At 33.8% G+C, this 18,621-nt stretch overlaps 2 protein-coding genes across 5 annotated transcripts; both read right to left on the reverse strand.

Moving 5' to 3' along the window:
* Positions 1-2,996: 2,996 nt before the first annotated feature.
* LOC140060791 (dehydrogenase/reductase SDR family member 7-like) lies at positions 2,997-10,318 on the reverse strand. 4 transcript variants are annotated; one of them, XM_072107138.1, is made up of 8 exons: positions 10,210-10,318; positions 9,596-9,803; positions 9,066-9,148; positions 8,593-8,766; positions 7,404-7,643; positions 6,271-6,390; positions 4,708-4,889; positions 2,997-3,633 (listed from the first exon to the last, which is right to left on the reverse strand). In XM_072107138.1, exons 2-8 carry the CDS (start codon positions 9,777-9,779, stop codon positions 3,570-3,572), a joined length of 1,047 nt encoding a protein of 348 aa, XP_071963239.1. In that variant the 5' UTR covers positions 9,780-9,803; positions 10,210-10,318; the 3' UTR covers positions 2,997-3,569. The 4 variants fall into 4 exon arrangements, with proteins under 4 accessions (XP_071963239.1, XP_071963242.1, XP_071963240.1 ...); XM_072107141.1 differs by lacking the exon at positions 4,708-4,889 and adding an exon at positions 4,909-5,090; XM_072107139.1 differs by having other exon boundaries at positions 10,178-10,307.
* A 764-nt stretch (positions 10,319-11,082) lies between these two features.
* On the reverse strand, positions 11,083-18,621 carry LOC140060806 (thioredoxin-related transmembrane protein 1-like). The gene is made up of 5 exons (XM_072107155.1): positions 18,412-18,621; positions 17,613-17,774; positions 15,880-16,008; positions 15,247-15,394; positions 11,083-13,313 (listed from the first exon to the last, which is right to left on the reverse strand). The coding sequence occupies exons 1-5, from the start codon at positions 18,543-18,545 to the stop codon at positions 13,086-13,088; spliced, it is 801 nt and encodes a 266-aa protein (XP_071963256.1). The 5' UTR covers positions 18,546-18,621; the 3' UTR covers positions 11,083-13,085.

An 18,621-nucleotide genomic window follows, 5' to 3' on the forward strand; every position in this document is an offset into this window, starting at 1 on the left:
CCCAAAATACTGGGTTCAATTCCTGTGGACATACTTACCAATCACACCTAACGAGATATTTATTCATTAAAGTCAAGAATAGAGATTTCACCTAAGTGATACTAAACAGAAAAGATTTTTTTGAAGAATTTTCTTTTATAGCCTAAAATGAGATTGGTGAATACAGCCACTTTTATAGATATGCCACACGCACACCACAGCCACTTCTTAACACTCCTAATCCTAGTACTTTCCTATAAAAATAGTGCCACCATCAAAGTTATTTTTCAATCAATAGGTAGGTATTTTATTTTTGTATAATCAAATGTTGTTTTAAAACTTACCTTGACGAAATACTTTTCGAAGTTCATTTTTTTGGTCAAAATCCTGATTACTAAAATTGTCAAAAGTAATATCATTAAAAAAAACATTTAAAGGCGAGATGACACAATTATTTAAACCAAAAATGTTAAAAAAAATTGATATTCTCATAGTTTGATTTATGGGACAAAATAACTTTGCGGTTAGGATGAAGTTTACGTGACCAAATCAGAAGTTATAAATCAAAATAGATTTGTTTTAATCCTTAATGTCTTTATTCAAGAAAATGTCACCAAATTGAAGTTGATTGTAATTTCGACATCTGATCTTACATCTTGCATTGATAATATCTTACAACATAAAGCAGATTTTTATTCCTATTTCAGGCCGTGGATGTTAATATAATAAATCCTTTTTATTAAAAACATATTTGATTGAAAACATTAATATGGCATGTTTAACATTCATCTTTGAGCTGGAAAGTCAAATATGACTAGCCAATGTCAAACTGACTTCTTTTGCTCTAAATTAAATGTTGAATTTATTTTTTCGGGACACGCTATAGCTTTCCCATGGATGTGATGATTAAAAAAATCTCTGATGAAAATGATTTGATTTTCTTTTATAATTCAAATCCTTTGAACTAATATCTAAGTGTTTTTCTATCTATATAATGTCTATACAAACGACACAAACTGAACCACATACATTACTGTAGATCCGTTCGTTGGGACATCTTGTACAAACGCAGGAGAGAAACAAATAAACTAACAGGGGCGGGGTGACCAAGTAAATTTTTTTTAATTAAAAAAAATAATTTTTTTTTATTAGAAAATCGACATAATAGCAATACAAGACAATGGTACAATAATGATAATAACAACCTGGTTAGAATAACCTGAGAGAATAATGGGCTGATAGCCCGAGACAAAAGTGAACAACTGATTTGATTGATAAATCATCGTTTTATGAAACTAAATTTTTTAAGAAGTTGGTTTACTTCACAGTATCTTATAGCAAAACAAGTTTAACATCAATCAATTCTTCTCTCTTAAAAGCTTTTTAATTCAATTTGTCGCTGATTTTTATAATCATTTTTAACAATCCCATTAAGTGTGTATTCTTAAATCCAACTGATGTTATTGGTGATATGGTTCAACTCACGTTTTAGGAGTTCAATGACCTTTACATGTTTAATATAAAATTTAGCAATAACTCAAAACTTTTTCTCCTAAACCACAGACCAATACTACAGCAAGGCCTAACCTTCAAACCTGATTAGAATCTTATTTAATACATTTTTTAAATATGAAATAAAAAAAATGTTTTTTATTCAATTTCACAAGATGTTCATTTTGGATAAGCTTAGAGAATCACCAGAGCATGTTATTGCAAAATAGAAATAACTGATAAAAAGGGTGAGGTTGTGATATAGGCCTTCTTGACGGATGAAGACCCGCCATCAAATGAAACAAATCAACTCTATGCATAAAAAAAATCAGACTTAATAACATGTTATAATGTATGTTGATATTTTCTTGATATATTTCCAAAGAATAAAAAAAAAGTAAAAACATTTCAATGTTTTTCTGTATCATATGTCTAAAGTTCTGTCTATCAAACTAGTTTGACCAAAAGAAATGTGATGTGCCCAAATATGGTAGGGATATGATCAAATATGGTAGTGATATGACATGATCATGTCCATTATATGGGCACATCACATTTTTCTTGTCACATAAAGTTAAGTTTGACAGTGCAGCCAGAGCTTTACAAATTTAGGCCACAAGAACTCCAAAACGTTGCGCCAGTCAAAGTGAAAGAAAACATAATATTAATATTATAGATCAACGGACACTAAATATAGAAATTGCAAAATTAGTTCCAGAAATGCAGAATTGACGTGATCTGGAAGTCATGTACTTGGTCAATCAAATGTGAAATATCCGCGGAAATGAAAAGATTTCTAACTACATTTGCCTACAGTATTCATTAATAATATATTGACCTAACAAATTATTATATTGGCCTTCAAAATGTACGAATCAAACACATTGAATTGATGCTAGTAAATTTAGGGCTAGGCCTACAGTATATGCAAAGACCTTTCTGCCAACGCCACTACTATTGTCTACTAGGCCCAGGCTAAGTACTACTACTTAGACTAGAGCAGTAGACAATGAGTGGCTTAGCCTTTGGTTGGAAACTTGGACAGGAGGACCTGGAAAACAACATTTTGCTATTAAATAGGCCTTTCAATTACATTACTTACGCTAGCAAAATATATACTTGTAAGTTGTATGTTATATTCTGTCATATTTTGTTGTTTTTTACAATTTCCATCGTACCCATCATCCGTTTCGTCGTCTGCTGCAGTACCTGATCAGGTGGTTGTGTAAAGTTAAGCACGTGGAAAAGTTTCTCAAAATTACTCAAGCGTGCAATAACTTTTTTGTTTCTATCGATCGCGGCAAACATTAACGGGTTTTTTTATATTCTTGAAAATGGTTTCATAAAATTTCCAAACACGTCCACCTTGTTTTTTTTTTGTCATTTATTTAGTGCGTAAATCTATCAGCAATTTTCTTGTTCAATCAATTTCTTCTCAAAATAATATAAAGAGAAATGAATGAATGAATTTACCATATCTAATTATCTATTCTTTATTATTTTTCATATTTTAGATTAATACACCAAACCAATATGTATATATATATTTTAATAAGAAACCTTATTAAAGTTGAATTTTCCTGAATTTATTAATACTTAAGGCATAAGTTATATGTATTACATGCACCAAAATAATACATTTTTTTCCTTTATATACCCAACTGTACAGTATATAATGTATCATTTTCATATGATTATCTTTTTCCATTATTTTCTTATACTTTTCTGTATATCTTTCTTTGACCTAAAGTACTACAATAGCCTACAGTAGTATGTTCACACACATAATTAGGAGCAGCATATTGTGTTTACCATCTAGTAAGAAGACTTTTTCCAAAAGGATGCCTAGAACTAGAACTAGAATGTTCAGATATGAGTTTTCTAGACATCCCAGTCAAAATGCAGAGTTCATCCGAACTCTGTATAAAATTTACCCGCATCACAAATAAATTAATAACCAATTATACATAAATATGATTTATATAAAGTAAATACACCTATTTATCATTATTATTCATTATTTATGTATCAAAAATGATTAAAATACAGTTAAAATAATAATAAAATCCATCAAATATGTAGTTTTGTGAGCAGTTCATCTATTTCTCCTTCTGAATTTTCTGAAAAGCTTCAATCCGCTTATGGCCTGATCTCACATTCAGCCTAGAAAACAAAATGGTAAATCAATACAGTAGTTAATCACTTTAGGCTTTATTCTTGGTGTGTCAGATGAAGGGGATTCTGCTGTAATTTTGTTTCTTTTCAATTTCAATTTTGTTCGTTTCTGTCGTATTTATATGGTGTTGATTTCTATTTGTTTTGTAATACAGTATCACGAACTTGTGTAAAAACAATCAATATTGATTGAACGAGTTGTACTGCACATCAGTCTCGTGTCTAAATAAAGTTTATATATATATATATATCCGATTGGTTTTTTTTTTGGACTCCTCGCTGTTTCTATACAAGCAAGCACTATGAGGAAGTAAACAGTCAAAAATGCCTATTAGTAAAATAACGGAGGAAATGTAGTATAGATTAATTATGCACCACCAATATAGTATATATGCAGTGGTGTAATGCAGGGGGAAAACGCCCCTGGTTTAGCATTCATAAGGGGCCCTCCAACACTGGGTAGTTGCATTGGGGTTGCTCATGCTCTGAGACTCCTTATTCCCCGAGGCTTCTGGGTTTAGACAGTAAACTCTCATAGCCGTCACGCCACTATCAAAATGCAGATATGCTCACAGGACAGGATTAGGCACTCCACAACATGACAGGTAGTACTTTTTGTTTGGTTGTGTACTTGTGAAAACAGCATATCAATTCATCTAGGACAAATCAAGCCTGTAGGCATGTGGGTACGAGGGTTGGATCGAACAAAGCCCCCCCCCCCCCACTTTTCCTGAAGTGCCCATTGCAAGGTTGCGAGACCAGCAGCTGAATTGATGTTGAATAGGCTTAACCAGCCTAGCTTGTGATGATATTTGCTCTTTTTGTTGAAAAACAAACTCCATGTAAAAATCTGGGCTATGGACATGATTGCCACTCAATTTTAAGTCCTATTGTCGAACATTTCAATTATACATATGAATGCTATTTACAACAAAGGACTTTCTAGTTCTACATAGATTGGATTTTAATGGACATGATTACTTTAGGATGATGGTAAACTTTAAAAAGGGGAGGCATATTTGTGAAATACAAGTTTAGCTAACTTGTAAATGTAAAACTTACCATGAAAATATAGAGGGCATGTATTGTGATACGTAGGTAAACAAAAGCACTGGTTGCTTGCTAATCCAGGCCTCGTGAAGATTATTGGCGAGAGCTACGGTCGTTAGATGAGCACAGCGCTCAGTCGGCATGACGGATCTTGGGTCTCGCTCCGCCAGTTGTAAATCTTTTTTATATGTAGGCTGTAAAAAAAAATCTTACCAGGAAAGTAAAGAAGGCATGTATTGTGATAGGTAGATGAAAAGAAGCGCTGGTTGCCTGCCAACCCAGGCCTCCTGAAGATTATTTGCCAAAGCTACGGTCGTTAGATGAGCACAGCGCCCTGTCGACATGATATATCTTGGATCTCGCCCGCCAAATTGCAAGTCACTCTTAAACGAAGGCTGTAAATCAAAATCAATTTAAAATAAAAAGTTAGAAAGAACCAAAAATGTTTGCTTTTTTAACGCCAATGGCTAGTACTAGTGTTCGCCTTTATATCTGCCTTGCAAACTCATCTTTTTCTTTTAAATTGTGCTCTCTCATACACCACGCCTTTGATTACTTACTACTGGAATTGGCGCATTACAAATTCATATTATTATTATTATTATTATTAGTAAAATATGAAAACATCTTGATCAAATAGGAATGCACTTCAAGGTGTTTCTAATAGAGAGACATATATTTTGCTGGTAGATTAAGACTTTAAACAGATGTATATATTTATAACACATCACAGATGTTCATTAGAATACCAGTAAATATGTATAAATATGAAAATATTATTTAATTGCAATGTTTAAACTAATAAAGTTGTAAAGTTGATGGTAGAAAGAGAAATTTCACAGTATTATAGATTTTTAATGATCCTCAACCAGAACTTGTGCGTACTTATTATAAGGATCAAAATGCTCTGTTTGTCCGACCACAAATAACAAAAAACCCAACTGAAAAACTGAAAAAAAAAACAGAAAACAAATAATGGATGGATATTAGATACAAAATAGAAAAAAAGTAAATTAAAATATAAATTAAACCAAACAGATGGCATTATATGTTCTTCAGTGTGATAGGCAAATCTTGTAATATAGTGACACAGGTGGTGATAGTATTAGGTTAAGCTTTGGCCTATGATACAGGCATTACATGTGATACATAGGTTATTCTGCATCACAGTTACAGTATAATGTATTTTTAAACCTAAAGGAAAATTACTTAAAAATGAAAATGCTGTAGGTATCAGTGGCTGGATCTCAATGAAGATACAAAATAAAATAGGCAAAAAGCTAAATCAAAACGATAAAAACAGCCAGAACAATTTGCAGAGGTTCTGGTCAACACACATCAGTTCAAGTGAGAATACTAAAGCTCTGTCCACACTATCGAACTAGTTTAAAAAAAAAGTGTGATGCCTATATATGTTAGTGATATGCCCAAATATGTTAGTGATATGCCCAAATATGGTAGTGATATGACATCATCATGTCATATCAGCACATCACATTTCTTTGTCACATAAAGTTTGATAGTTTTTGGAGAGTCTTGTTTCGAAAGAGTTGATCGAATAATACAGATAATTACCTGATCGATATCATCTCTCATGGCATTTGTGAACACATTTGAAACAACTGGACCAGGACATACATTAGTAATTGTTACATTTTGACGGTACACTTCTGCTCGGAGTGTATTGAAGTAACCCTGAAAATAAACATAGCACACTGTCTATTTTTTAAGTAAAAAATATATTATCCTGCAGGCCTTGTCTTTTCAAAATGATAGGGGTGCTACAAATTGCACTCCTCAATACATTCAGGGGTGCTGTTTGTATTTTTGTGTGTAGAAGTTTACCAAATTAAAGTGTGTTGTAAAACGCACTCCTCAAGGGCAGTTTAGGAGTGTTAGGTGAGTGATCGCACTCACTCGCCTTAAAAGACAAGGCCTGATTCTGCCGAATCTTTAATAAATTTGATAGAAATGTCTGCCCTGACAAATGGAGAATTCACTTTTTTTGTATGCATTTTATCTAAATAAAATACCATGACTTTATAAAACATGGCCAATCCATAGAGGGTGCAATAATTTTTCCAGAATACATTAAAACATTAACAGGCATGCCATGCTTTTTGCAAACATGTCACATGCCAATGTGCATTGTATAAAAGTTTACTGCCAATGCATTTCTTTGTCTTTAGTTAATCAAAATGGGTTTTTTTTTTTTTAAACAATCAAGAGAAATTGGACCTTTGCCAAAAATATCAGGAAACTAAGGTGACTAAAGCTCTTTTTATCAAAAAAGTGTGATGTGCCAAAATATGGTAATGATATGCCCAAATATGGTAGTGAGATGACATAATCGTGTCCATATATGGGCACATCACATAAATTTGATAGTGTAGACAGAGCTTTAGAATAGGTTAATTTTGTTAATTTGTTTAATTTTTATTAAAAGAACAGTAAAACAATTGAAAAAAAAATTATAAGGTATTAGATTTTGTTGTATTGTGGAGGCGAATATTGGTGATGTGTCAGTCAGATGTCGGGACTTTTCCTCATGAAAAAAAAAGAGCAACGCCACTCCTAAAGACTTGTTTAAAAGACTTTGTTTATGTAGAGCATCTTGTGTATATGTAAACTATTATATTCCAAAATTGCCTCAAAATATTCAATTTTTCTGTAATTTGGTTGAAATTATTAATTATATGTAAGGTTACCTGGATGGCATGTTTAGTTGCTGCATAAGAAGATGACAGTGTTGGTCCAAACTTGCCTGCTACGCTACTGATGTTAACAATTTGACCAGATTTTCTGGACAGCATGTGCGGGAGGACAGACTTTGTTATTGAGACTGTACCAATGAAGTTTACATTAACAAGTTGTTGGGTCACTTCCAAAGTGGCGTTTACACCCAACGATCGCTGCGAGACTCCACCATTATTAATGAGGATATCAATCTGCAAATTGTAAAACAAAGAACAGCTTAAAGTCAGGTTCCCAAGGCAGAATAAACGTATCTCAAATGCAAAGATATATATAAATATAAAAATCAATATAAAACCGCTCCTGAAATCCATACATGTCGAGAAAAATGAAAATAAGAAAAATACATTCTTTACGTAAATATGTTATTCGTTTTAGCGATTTTTATTTTCGTTGGCTTGGGGAATTCTATTTCAGGTTCTCTAACGACTTAAAAAAAATAAAAAGATTTAGAAATATCATGAGGGATAAAACTCATCCTCTTTCCAATACTTTCCATGTTAGTTCTCAAAGCTGCAAATACTGATGAGAAAAATAAATACTGAATGCTATAATAAATCATTGATTCTTACTATACTACTGCAATCCTTCAATAATACTGTGTAATGTAATAATAACCCGGTTTATATTTTTGTGCCATTTGTTCTCTCTCTGTGTTTTTTTAAACATATTTTAGATTTTTATTATGATTGTGCTTGTCTTTTGCATTGAATCTTTGTATTACTACAACCAAATGAATTTCCGCAAGGTTTGGGATAATAAAGTTTTATTGAATAGAAATGCTGGTTTGTGTAAATGATTTTGTTCTTTTTACTACCAGTATGAAAATGTCACTTAAGCGTGGTTCCCACTTACGACACAACACAAGGACGTAACGCAATGCAAGTGAATTGACCAATCACAAGCGATGGCTTATTCGCTTGTGATTGCTAACTGTCTATAACTTCGCTTGTCATTGGTTAAAATTATTGCGTTGCGTTTACGTCCTTGCATTACGTTCTAGTGGGAACCAAGCTTAAGCAATAGCTTGCAACGCAAGGCTATTCAGGAGAATTTTAAAATAAAATCAGCACTTTTACCAATATGTCTATAACCCATCCTAATTTGTCCAAACGGTATAAAGTGTGAATAGTTCAAAATCACCTTTCCAAATCGGCTAATGACATCTTGCGCTAACTGACGGTGAGATTCAAAATCTGTAAGGTCAAGGGGCAAGATCCAAATATCCCCGCCCTTGGCACCGTGATCGTTAATGCAGTTATCTTGGACACGTTTAAGTTCACTTTCTCGTCTTGCGGATAGTACAATCTTGCATCCCTAATAAAGAAAAATAAATTTGTTTATTAAATTGTATTATAATAACACTCTGAAAACTTTTATGTTTGTCTTGTGGGATTGCCACCTTTACGAATACTGAATGAATGCGATTATGGTTATCCTTGGCAATTTGCCTAAATATATAAAAACAAAAACCAAAAACAAAAATATGATGTTTAAGCTGGGGCACCTTTATTTGGCTATGTTATAGAAAAATGTGTTTTTCTGATGGCAGAATGTTAGATGGGTGGCCTGTGCCTTGGTGTAATATTGCGAGAGTACTCTTCCTGTATAGTTACCTTTGTGGCTAGTTTGTAGGCTATATGTTCTCCAATACCACCTGACGCCCCTGTAAGCCAAACCACCTTTCCACTTAAATTATCTGCAAAAAAGGTGAATTCTGATGAGGTATTAGGGTGCAAAACATAGGACATTCGTTCAGCACTTCATTTTACAATTTTTAGGCCTAATTGACTAGATTTTGCAGCTGAATATATTAACTGTTCATCAAATCAATAGTATTATTAATTCGAAATAGGTTTTAAATGATTTTTTGTAAAATAAGTTTTTAATTAATTTTTAAATATCAAAAGTTGCTGATGTTGAGTTTGTACCAAGAAGAAGATGCAAAGTAATATAAAGTGCACAGTATGGAAACAGATAACAACGATTTGTCAGAAGAGCGAACGCATCAAGGAACAATTTGGCTGATGGATGGGAAAATAACGATGAAGATAATTTTTAAAAAGTAACATTCATGCTGTAATAAATTTCTATTGTCAAAAAATATACAATTAATTTAAATTTAAACATTTGTTTTTTACTTTACCTCCATCTGGATTGATTTTATCATAAAACATAAGAGTAAGATCTCCGTCAGATATCAGAATCAAGAAAAATGCAATGATGAATGCTATGGTCATGAACACAGCAATAAAGTATACAAATGGCAACAGGAACAGCAGAATGAGAGATGCTAGGCACACACCACCAAGTTTGTAAACCAGTTGCATGATGAAATTAATTGTCTCTGTCCTCTGAAAGAAAATGGAAAATTAATAATTAAATGCTTAATATTATTTTTTTTGTGTTTAAATTGCGCAAATCGTTCAAATGTGCAATTTTAAAATTTAAAATTGTACAAGAAAATCTTTGTACAAATCGAGCATAGGGCCTATCATTAACAAATGCCTACTCTATTCTACAGTATGGATACTAACCTCTCTCTACCGGCCCTAGCCGGCCAGAGAGAGTCTAGGCCTAGGCCTACATTTTAGACTCTCCATCTACAGCCTGGGGCCGGGCCTAGCCTAGCCTACTACTAGCTACCTAGCTGCCTATTTTATTAGGCCTGATATACTTGATAGGCCACCTAACTAAGACGCACCCTGGCAAAAAGATCATAACTTACATAATGTATTAGTGTGCAGAACAGAAACTTACACTATTGTAATGTCTTATCGGTAACTGCTGGCATAAATAACTGCATTGCCGGCTGGAAAAAAATAAAAGTGGGCTGGCTTATTGTCGGCTGGCTTATTGTCGGCTAGCTTGACACAAGCGGATAAAGTAAGTTCGCTAATAAAAAAAACACTAAAATAAAGGTACTGGTACGACGGTGGAATTTAAAATGGGAATCCTTTAATGTACCGCATTGGTAAGTTTAGCACGTCATGGTCGACCGGCCACGGTACGTCTGTAGGAAAGTCTACTTGAACTTTAAATTCTTAACTTGCTGTGACTTTCTTCATTCAAAACAAAGCAAACAACAACAAAAAAACCATACAAATTACTAATTTTTATATTTTATTATAAGAAATTTGAAAAACTATTTTGCAGTGTTATATCCTATTATTGTAGCTCTAAACCCAAAATGTACTTTTAATCAAACCTACACTTACTTTTTGTACATGCAATGCAAGGATGCATGATGGGATATACGCTGCATGTCCAATGGTGCATGTTCGCACACTCTGCACATTGCCTGTCACATTCAAGTCAATCTTGATAAATCATTTTTGTATGGTATAATACTAAATTAAAAACATTTCTTTGGTAATATCCTGGATAAGACATCAACCACGACACGATGGATCATGAGAACCGTCGCTTGTGATTGGTCAAATTACTTGCATCGTTGAATGGGAACAAAGGTATCAAACTAGCTTCACAAAAATAGCCAAATATAGCAGTGATTTATGCCCAAATATGGTAGTGCTAAGACATAATGTCCATATATGAGCAAATCACATTTTATTGTCACATAAAGTTTGATTAAGGATACTAGATTAAACCTAATACTTTGCATAGACAGTATAAAGAATGTAATCATTTTAATGGCAAAATTATAAATAAAATAACTTCAATTCATTACTGGGTTTTTCCACAAGTGATAAATAAACCAATTACTTTAAAAAAAAATTAAATACCGTATTTATTCGAATAAACATACCGGGGCGTTTATTGTTCAGGAGGATTTCAGGGAGGCGAGAGTTTATTCGAGGGGGAGGCGTTTATTTTGCCCGAGGCGTTATTTTTTGGGGTGTAATGGTATGTATAATAAATACCCCCTAGATATGAACAAATACAACACACCTAATATTGAGAAGTGATAAAATGCAGTAAAAATTGTATCAAAATGCTTGGTAAATTGTAGATCATGTCAATCAATGAATTCTACTACAAATAGAAATGTGTTGTAATAAAATATTATGTATATATACATGCATGTGGCGGGCTGTTTTTTCGAGAAAATAAATAAATGCTCTGGGGCATTTATTCGAGGGGCTATTTATTTCAAATTCCGTTCTATGGGGGGGGGGGGAGGGAGGGGGAGAGAACGTTTATTCGAGGTTGATTTTATTCAAAGCGGAGCGTTTTTTCGAATAAATATGGTAATCAAATTGAGGCCGATGCATTTTGAATAATACACAATAGTACTATAACAATAATGTGATATAAAGTATGTAAAGAAAATAACAATTATTTACAAATATTTAAATTTACTTGCCAAAGTATATACCAGAATTTACTACGAAGAAACTATTGTGTATTTACAATAATCAATGGAATGTAGAGACCGTCAACACCTGAGTACTGGAAACATTTGAGCATACATTTTTATAATAAGAACAGTTATATAATTCATTCAGGATTTAATTTTCTGAATAATGGAAAAAATCAGTAATGTTGTGTGGTTAACCAGTCATCCAGGATTTGTTTTAACTGGGGAGCACTAGCATTATAATAATAGTAAAAAAAGGTATCAAAAAGTAGTTGATAATTTTGTTTTAGACGTCAAAATGGTGAGGTGTATGCCTCTAGTGCTTCATCTGAAACCGGTCATTTGTTCATAGAAGTACAGCTAAAGAAAATCTGTTTGACGGAGACTATTTAATGACCAGACTAATTTTCGTTCACAGGCAGGTTTTAAAATTTGTTTTGCAAATTTTTCCAGTACATACTAACATTCATATATTTTCAATGCTTAAAAAGTAAATTGGAAGACTTAGTAACTTAACTGCTAGGCTAATTTGCATATATATTGACAATATGATTGCTAAATTATAGTATGGATAGAAGCGCTTAAAATAAGAACACCTAATTTGCTAAATTACATGAATGGGAGCGCTTAAAATAAGAACACCTAAGTTGCTAAATTATATGGATGGGAGCACTCAAAATAAGAACACCTAAGTTGCTAAATGATATGGATAGGAGTACTCAAAATAGGAACACCCAAGTTTCTAGATATATAGAAAAATTTATCACAGAGCATTTCTCAAACATGGCACAGTGAGCCAATCACAGAGCGGTTAAGGCAAGTGTGCCATAATATATAGCTACTCAATTCAATTCAACTTAACATTTATTTCTTCCTTCAAGAAAAAGAGGTAAACATAATAAAAATAAGTAATGAGTCAAGAATGATAAATACTGTGATTAAAAAGTATAAAGTTATCAATAAAATGAAGTAGGCAGAGTTATTGGCATGTGTTCGCTGCAATTTTTTTTACCCTAGTAAAGGGTTGATAATGGACAAAAAAAAGTAAATTTCAGGCCCTGTTTATTAAATACATTAAGAGAAGAAAGATTTCAGGGCGCCAAAGAAAAGTACCAAAACCTCAAAATCGGAAGAACTTAAACTCTGTAAACAACTGAAAAAAAATTAAAAACTGCAGCATGAAACAGTGTATCAAGTTCATTGGTAAATCAAACAAAAAAAAACCCCTCAAACCACTTAATCATTGAAAACCAAAAGAAATTAAAACAATTGAAACAAAATAATATTGCAAAAGAAAAGATTAGGATCTAAATAATTAACTATCATCTTTCGGTCGTTGCCGTAATTCGGTTCCTTCAGTTCCTGTTCCTTTAGAAACTTTATCTACTTTCTCTTCTCCATTTTTTGTCTGTTTCTTTTCTTTTTTATTACCCTTTTTCTTTTCTTTGTCTTCTTCTGATTCCTTTTCTGCTTCTGCTGGTGGTGGAGTTGGTTGCGTTTGTCCTTTAGTTGGGCAAATGCAATCGGAGATGAGTACTAGTATCTACAATTGACAAAAAGTATAAAATGAAAATATATATTTTTAAGTAGTTTATACATCAGCTGCTGTTTTTACAGATTTTTTGGAGCGATATACTACCTAAAAATTTGGCTTGACGTTTGGCTTGTTTCCAAAATGTATAATATATTTATATATAATTTTATGTTAGAAGTATAGTAGAACACTCTTATTCAGGGGAAACTTTTCCATGACATGAATGAGGGAAAATGTCAATTTTAACCCTACGGCACAATTGGCACAGGTGTGGATGACGCATACAAGTTTGTCTTCCCTTATGATTCTGGGGTAGCACTAACATTTCATTTTGTTTAGCCATTTGGCGAAAGTCAAAATATTTTTTTTAGTCAAATCAGTTTATCTATAGTCAAAATGGCTAACCTAAAGTAAATTTTTTTATTTAGCCAAATGAATCGGTTTTTAGCCAAAATTTAAAATTGTTGAAATATAATGGCAAAAACATTTTAGTCCATTTATCTATGTCAACAGGTCTATACACTGTTCCCTGAACGTTTTTGTAAGGCATTGAGAAGAACCATGCCTAAATCACTGTATGATTAAAAAATAATATTTTTTTTGTATTCTTTTTACATGATTAAAACAATTGTTCAAATTGTTTTTAATCATACAGTTACCAATTTAATAAAGAAACATTTTACAGTTTTCTTAAATCCCCTGAACGCTATGTTACTTTTGTTTTTTACGCTTGGCTGGTCATGTTTGTGTGTGACGGCTTCTATCGCGTACCCAGGCAAAAATCGTGTCCTAGACTTCACGGTCACTCAGCATCACCGCCGCGCAGCGGGTTAATGTTTTCAAATTTGGTATGCTCAAGAGGTGCAAAAGTGCAGAACCGCCGGTCTAGGCCTACAAAATTATGTACAACAACGGTATATCGTATGCTAAAAATATTGAGGACAATTTCTAGCAAACGAACGCTCGTATCGTTGTTGAACGTAAGATAATATAGGCCAAACACGTCTTTCCATCCCTCAAGGCTGCGCCGAAGCGTTTCTGTCAGTGCGAGAAATTTATCCCGATTATTATTTATTTACACAACACAGAAGCCGGAGGCCGGCCCCGCTCAGATGCACGTGTGTGTTTAGCTAAATCCCCGTTAGACTCTACCATTTCCCGCATGTTGTTTTGTTTACACTGACGCACGATGGAAGTTTATTAAGGGTAAAATATGAAACTACATTAAACTGGAAGACTCTAAAATGCATAACGTATACATTTTTTATTTCGATAAGATTAAGACGTCATTCATCGAAGATACTATAATGTTTCTTTTTAATCTGAAAAGTACACCCCTATCGAAAAATAGAAATTAGCCGATCGTCGGCTACGTCGTAGTCGTTTGTGCAGCGTACAACACGTGATAGTTTGGGTAGACTTCATCGTCCATGTGTCGTGTAACGTCTGTCTCTCTGTGCAGTCTACCTCTGCTATCTGAGCCATCTTTTTGAAATAACAAAGAGACGCCTGGTACAACGAAACCCAACGAAACAAGTTGACGAAAAATGGAGCTTGAAGTAAACAACGTGATAACGAACAAAATAAATGCTTGGAGATCGACAAATGGACCTTTTAGTTGGACTTTATGCTTTGGCCAAAATGATTATTTAATTATCTATTATATCATATGTCATCGCCAAAATGGCTAAAGTAGCCGTTTTATTTTTCGCCAATCTGGAAACGTTTTCGCCCATGGCGACTTGGCGATCGGCCAGTGCGAGCCCAGTGATTGCTTTGTGTCTAGCTACCACCAAACAAGGGTCACTTTTCTGTCAACGACAAGGATTGTGGTGTTCGTTAACCACTAGTACACTCACTTGACCGGTCATTTTTCCGTCAACGACAGAGTGTGTGGTGCTAGTACTTTAAACACTCGTCCACTCAACTTGACCATACTTACCAGGCCTAGAAAGAGTCCTATAGCAACTGTTAAGAGAGCGAACAGTGTGTATGAGCTCCAAGCTGGTATCCCATACTCTTCTGTTAAAACTGTGTGGATCACCCTCACTGTCATAGAAATTTTGAAAAGCCAAGATAGGATACCCATTCTGTAAAGAAACAAAGAATAAATAAACAAATAAGTTCAAATCAGGATATTCGAACACATGCCTTGGCCAAAACCAAGCAATCCATTTTTAGAACACTGTCCATACAATATCTTAAGTTAAAGCTCCGTCTACTAAAACTAGTTTGACAAAAAAGTGTGATATGTAAAATATGGTATTGATATGCTTAAATATGGTAGTGAAATGACATCATAATGTTCATATTTGGGCACATTTTTTTTTCACAGAAAGTTTCATAGTGTAGACATAGCTTTATACATATAAATGCTATCTGTGTATATACAATATTTGTGTGTGCTAAACATTATTATAATAATAATAATAATAATAACTTTATTTAAAAACGGATGCAACACTTGGATCACCAGATTGGTGTTTTTCACAAGGCCGTTAAACAAACTATACCAATGCAGTCAATATAGGAGAAAACAAGAGAAGGGGGCGAGTATAAATTTAAAGCAACTTACATGTATGACCCAGGGGCGTACCATCCTGGTACAGATTCAAGGTCAATATATTTCCTTTCCTGTATGAATTGAACAAGGTCATCTTCTGTTCGACCTCCTTCATATTTTCGGTATTCTCCATTGATAACACTAATGAAGGGAAAAAACGATACATTACATTGCAAAACAATGAATATAGCAGTTTCAAACAGTGCTAATAATACACACTGACAAAATTATAGAAAATATTTTAATATCTTATTTACAGTATTAATTTCTATAAATATGGATAATTAGATAAATAAATGTATGTGTTGACAGAAATGAATGAATGGAACAGCGAATGTATGGCAATAACCTGTGTCTCACAGTCTATGAATTGTGCACAGGTATGGACGATGTACTACTACTCTTCCGAAAGATGCACTGGGCTCTGTGCGCACGATGTCAAATGTGTAGACTGGATCTCCAATTGCTTTCCGAGTAGTCTACCATTTCTACCACCAGAATCAAGGTCGATGGAGAGCCTTGAATGTGATTCAACTTGACTAATACTACTGGTTGAATAAGTTAATGTATGGAAGAGTTGATGAATAGATAAATGAAAAGATTATGGAATGTGAATGAATGGATGGATGAATTAGATAGGTAGATAGAAAAATGCATGGATGGATGAGGTGACTAGATGCTTGGAAGTTAACATAAATTGATATGAGTGCATATATGGGATGAATACATTAGAATATAAACATGGTAAATAGAGTTGAATGGATCAGGGACGAATCAAGGGGAATCGGGGGGGGGGGGGGTGCACTGGAGTCGGCCCGGTTCTCCTAATTTCTGCAAATTGTAATGCAAAAGATTGGACATCAAATTAGGCACAGCTCTTTATTTCACCATTTTTAGGCCTTGGGGACCCCTATTTCAAAATCCTGGATTGACCACTGTATAGATAGTATACAGCAGCCCCTCTGTCAATCAGTGTAAAGATCTCGGAGGCCTACAACCTTTCTTTTCATTTACAAAACCTAAACTGTCCAATAAATGTTTTCAATCTTCGTCTACCCATGGAGCAAAGTGGTAACCTACCGGCTTTCTGAAATTAAATATTAATTGATTGACATTTGCAACATTATTATGAAATATATTCTACCAATGAGCTTTGTGTATCCAGTTAAGTGCGGAGATTAAGCATGTCGAGATTTAATCGTGATTGACATTGACATAACACTGTTATTACAGGTATATCTTATATAGTGTTAGTAATTACAGGCCATCTGCGTATATGGACATGGCAAATTCGTTAACATTATTTAATGTGAAACAGTGAGGATTTTCTCGATCAATTTTAAGGTACAATGTACAAAACTAGTTGGTTAGGTTCACTTTTCTCTTTGTGTATGTTTTAATGTTTGAATGAGACAAATAAATGAAATGGAAAACTATTTGTTTGTAAATGAAGTGCATTTATCAGGGGCCCGGCTTGTGGAGCTCCTTGACAGCTAAAATGACATTTTAAACTACTGTTTTACAGACTATTAATAATATGTTGGCAACACCATTAAACAAACCCTGAATCCCCCCTCTGCCTACACTATCAACCTTGTGTGACAAAAGAAGTATGATGTGCCCAAATATGGTAGTGATATGACATCATCTAATGTCCATATATGGGTATATAACCTTTTTTGTCACACAAAGATTTACTCATCATAAGATTTGACATACTGTAGAACCGTGTACTCCAAACTTACTGGTATATAGTAGGTAATGCTGTTATTACGAATCTACCACTAAGACCAGGGTAGGCAGTCACATCTACCTCTCCTACGTTGATATCTAAATCTTTGCCTTTTTTAGAAATTTTAGTCCAAACAGGTTCAAGACTCCGACACGCTGGACACCAAGGAGCGTAACTGAAAACAGAAACATAAACATGAATGACAAATATTTATCTTACTCTTTTTAATTATTTTTAACAATTATTTACACTTTTTGTCTTTGTATTATAATGTATAAGATCTTGATTCTATATAGTAGGGGTACAATAATAAATGTCAATGAGTTTTCTATATTTAACTACAGTAGTATAAAAATTGGGAGAAAGTTGTGGGAAAAAAGAAATTATTGAAGTGACGATGACTGCAACAATACTTAGTGTGGAGTATATCATGGTTTCCTATCGGCATGTGGGTCTAATAATAATCTTGTTTTATTTCAAACTGTGCTGCTAAAAAATAAGCGTTAACAACAATAACATTTTGTTCATTTAAATAATATTAATACTCTCAAAAACAAAACCAGGAAGTTCAGATTAATTAGAAAATTATGCACAGTCACTGCTCTGGCCTGGCTACTTGATTTTACTCTTAAATATAATCTATCGATATTCCAGAAACAAGCAATCGCAATTTGTATCCCTCAGCCTTGCCTAGTCAAAGCTATGGGCCACACACGGGGAAAACACCGATTGCTTTGCACCCCGGTCCTGCACACTCTGCTCTGCATGCTGGGCAGGAGAGATAAGAGATAGGAATAGGATAGGCGACTCACAATTTAACTAGCCATTCTCCTTTCTCCAAATCTCTCCAGTTTTCTTCAGTAATGTCTATCGAACCTAACACATCTTGTGCTGTAATTACACACGCAGTTAATAAAACCAATAAAGAAGCTGTTTTGATGCCCATTCTGGTTGAAATAGAGGGAAAAGTTAGGCCAAGTTTGTAATGTACGTACACGATGGAAAGTCCACGTCGTCCAACC

The sequence above is a fragment of the Antedon mediterranea genome, chromosome 10, assembly GCF_964355755.1.
Source record: "Antedon mediterranea chromosome 10, ecAntMedi1.1, whole genome shotgun sequence".
Taxonomy (NCBI): domain Eukaryota; kingdom Metazoa; phylum Echinodermata; class Crinoidea; order Comatulida; family Antedonidae; genus Antedon; species Antedon mediterranea.